The 2,155-nt window shown below is 37.2% G+C and overlaps 1 protein-coding gene across 1 annotated transcript in view; it reads right to left on the reverse strand.

Annotated features, from left to right (window-relative positions):
• The window catches only part of LOC117101953 (complement C1q tumor necrosis factor-related protein 3-like), a 6,276-nt gene that overhangs the window by 2,206 nt on the left and 1,915 nt on the right, over nt 1–2,155 (reverse strand). The window contains exon 2 of the mRNA XM_033242084.1: nt 250–464. Within this exon, the coding sequence (XP_033097975.1) occupies nt 250–451 (202 nt within the window). The 5' untranslated portion in view covers nt 452–464. The remainder of the gene's footprint in view (nt 1–249; nt 465–2,155) is intronic.

Below are 2,155 nucleotides of genomic sequence, written 5' to 3' on the forward strand. Positions count from 1 at the left end.
GCTTTGGAAGGTATGCTTGGTTGCCCACATTTGGAGGGGAAAAAACCTTCCTCATAAGGCGTCATTGGCTGCCGCTTTGTGTCAAATTCTTTTTTCAAATCCCCTTCCTCCGACCAAAGATTTCAACTGCCTTAGTTCCCCCTACCACTAATTCAACAACATTGGTACCGCCACTGACCATCACTGAGCGACAGATGAGTACAGCAACTTAAGTTCATAGATGAGTAAATACGGACTCCCTACTTTTACCTGGAATTCCTGGCTGTCCATGGAAAAGTGGTTGTTGGGGAGGAAGATAATTTGGGATTTCCTGCTCTGCCTCCCGTTCCTCGTGATATTGCTGGCATTCACATATACATTTAGAAGCCTCATTGTCGACCGTTTCCTGAGCAACAACAGGACGTTGGCATAGAAATAATAATAATAGCAGTGAAATCAATTGTCTGTACATCTTGAAACTTGTCCTGTGAACGGAGAAACAAAAATGAATTAAAATCTCTACACTTAGGTCCTACATAAAAAATGGGTACTAAAAATAGTTGGTGTATGAGTAATGAAAATCACCGCAATCCCCATGTAGTGCCCAACACTTCCTCATCCCCTACAATACTTTACATCATCCTTTTCCCATGTCAATAATACTGTTTTTACCATAGTGTTCTTCTTCATCGTCGTTGTCACTGTCACTGTCGTTGTTGCTCATTTTGTTTGTTACACGAAAACTTAAGTTTGGTATTAAGTCCGATTGGTTTAAAACCTAGCGGAATGCAAGATCGGTGTGACCAGGGATGCAAATCAAATTATGCCGAGACTGATGGGAAATTATGCTAAATTATGCCAAAATGTTAAATTTCGAATAAGTTCCCCTTCCAAATGTTAAATTTAGAATAAGCGCTCCCAAATGTTCAATTTAGAATCTGTCTCTTATACACATCTAGTAAGGCCCCAAATGTTCAATTTCGAATTTCAAAAATGCAAACTAAACCATTTTAAATACTATTTTTTCTTCATTGAGAATTTAATTAATTGTTATAACCCGGATCTGTGTGTTTTGGTAGCATATCGTGTAGGCTATTTCCAATGAAGGGTGATTTATTTAGTAGGCCTATTACAATTGTATACACAAACATTTTAAAAATACTTCTCAAATAACTACGGTACCCCTCAAAACCTTCCTGAAATAAAGGATGGTATGCAAACTTCATTGAATTGAAGACTGGAGCACTTGGTGGAAATTGATGCAAACGGGCGTAATTTTAATTTAGTTTTCCCCTCTTGAAAATAGTCATAAAATGTCTATCTTGCTCAGATTATCATTTATTTTTTGGAAATTGTGATATTTGAACCATATAAAGTTTTATTATGAAGTTGTATTACAGTATATATTGCCACAATAATAGAATAATAAACAACATTTGAACACAGTATTATATTGACTAAAACTTATATAATAAGTCAACGCTTAGTGGATAGGTCGGTAGGCCTACTTATTTTATTCATAGCTTTGAACAAGCAAAAATGGAAATCTACAAATGCAATAAGCACCTTGAAGATAGAGTTTATAAACACGGGCGGACCTGGTTTCACATTTGGGGTGGGGGTGTCAATTTTTTTTTTCATAAAAACTCCAAAAAGAAAGGGGGAAGGTCCTCCCCTGGGAAAATGTTGATTCCTAGATGACGGGAAATGGGCTTTCTAGACTTATGAGGTGTCTTTTAATGAAATTCAATGTGTTCCTCTCTTGAAAATGGTCAGTTAAACCAAACTTTCTCACTTTTATTACAGTAAGGCCTATTTATGTGTGTATGTATGTACATAAAAAAACTGAGTCGCGTACGTAGGCCGATTCTTCTTTTTATGAACCGATGAACCCCAAAGAGGAAGGACGGTCCAGGGGTCCTCCCCCGGGAAAATTTCGATCCCTAGATGGCATGAAATTAGCTTTCCCGAGCTGTCTTTTTAATGACTTTAAATTCTTGAAATTTTAATGTTTGCCCCCTCTTGAAAACGGTCAGGTAAACTTTCTCATTGTTATTACAGTAAACTAGTAGGTCTATATGTGTGTATATAAAGTACATTGCATACATATTCTTCTTTCCATGAATCGATGAACCACAAAGAGGAAGGGAACTCCTAACACCCCCCCCCCAAATAT

Source organism: Anneissia japonica, unplaced genomic scaffold (assembly GCF_011630105.1).
Source record: "Anneissia japonica isolate Jap-2015-1 unplaced genomic scaffold, ASM1163010v1 scaffold1005_len2656397_cov198, whole genome shotgun sequence".
NCBI classification, from domain to species: domain Eukaryota; kingdom Metazoa; phylum Echinodermata; class Crinoidea; order Comatulida; family Comatulidae; genus Anneissia; species Anneissia japonica.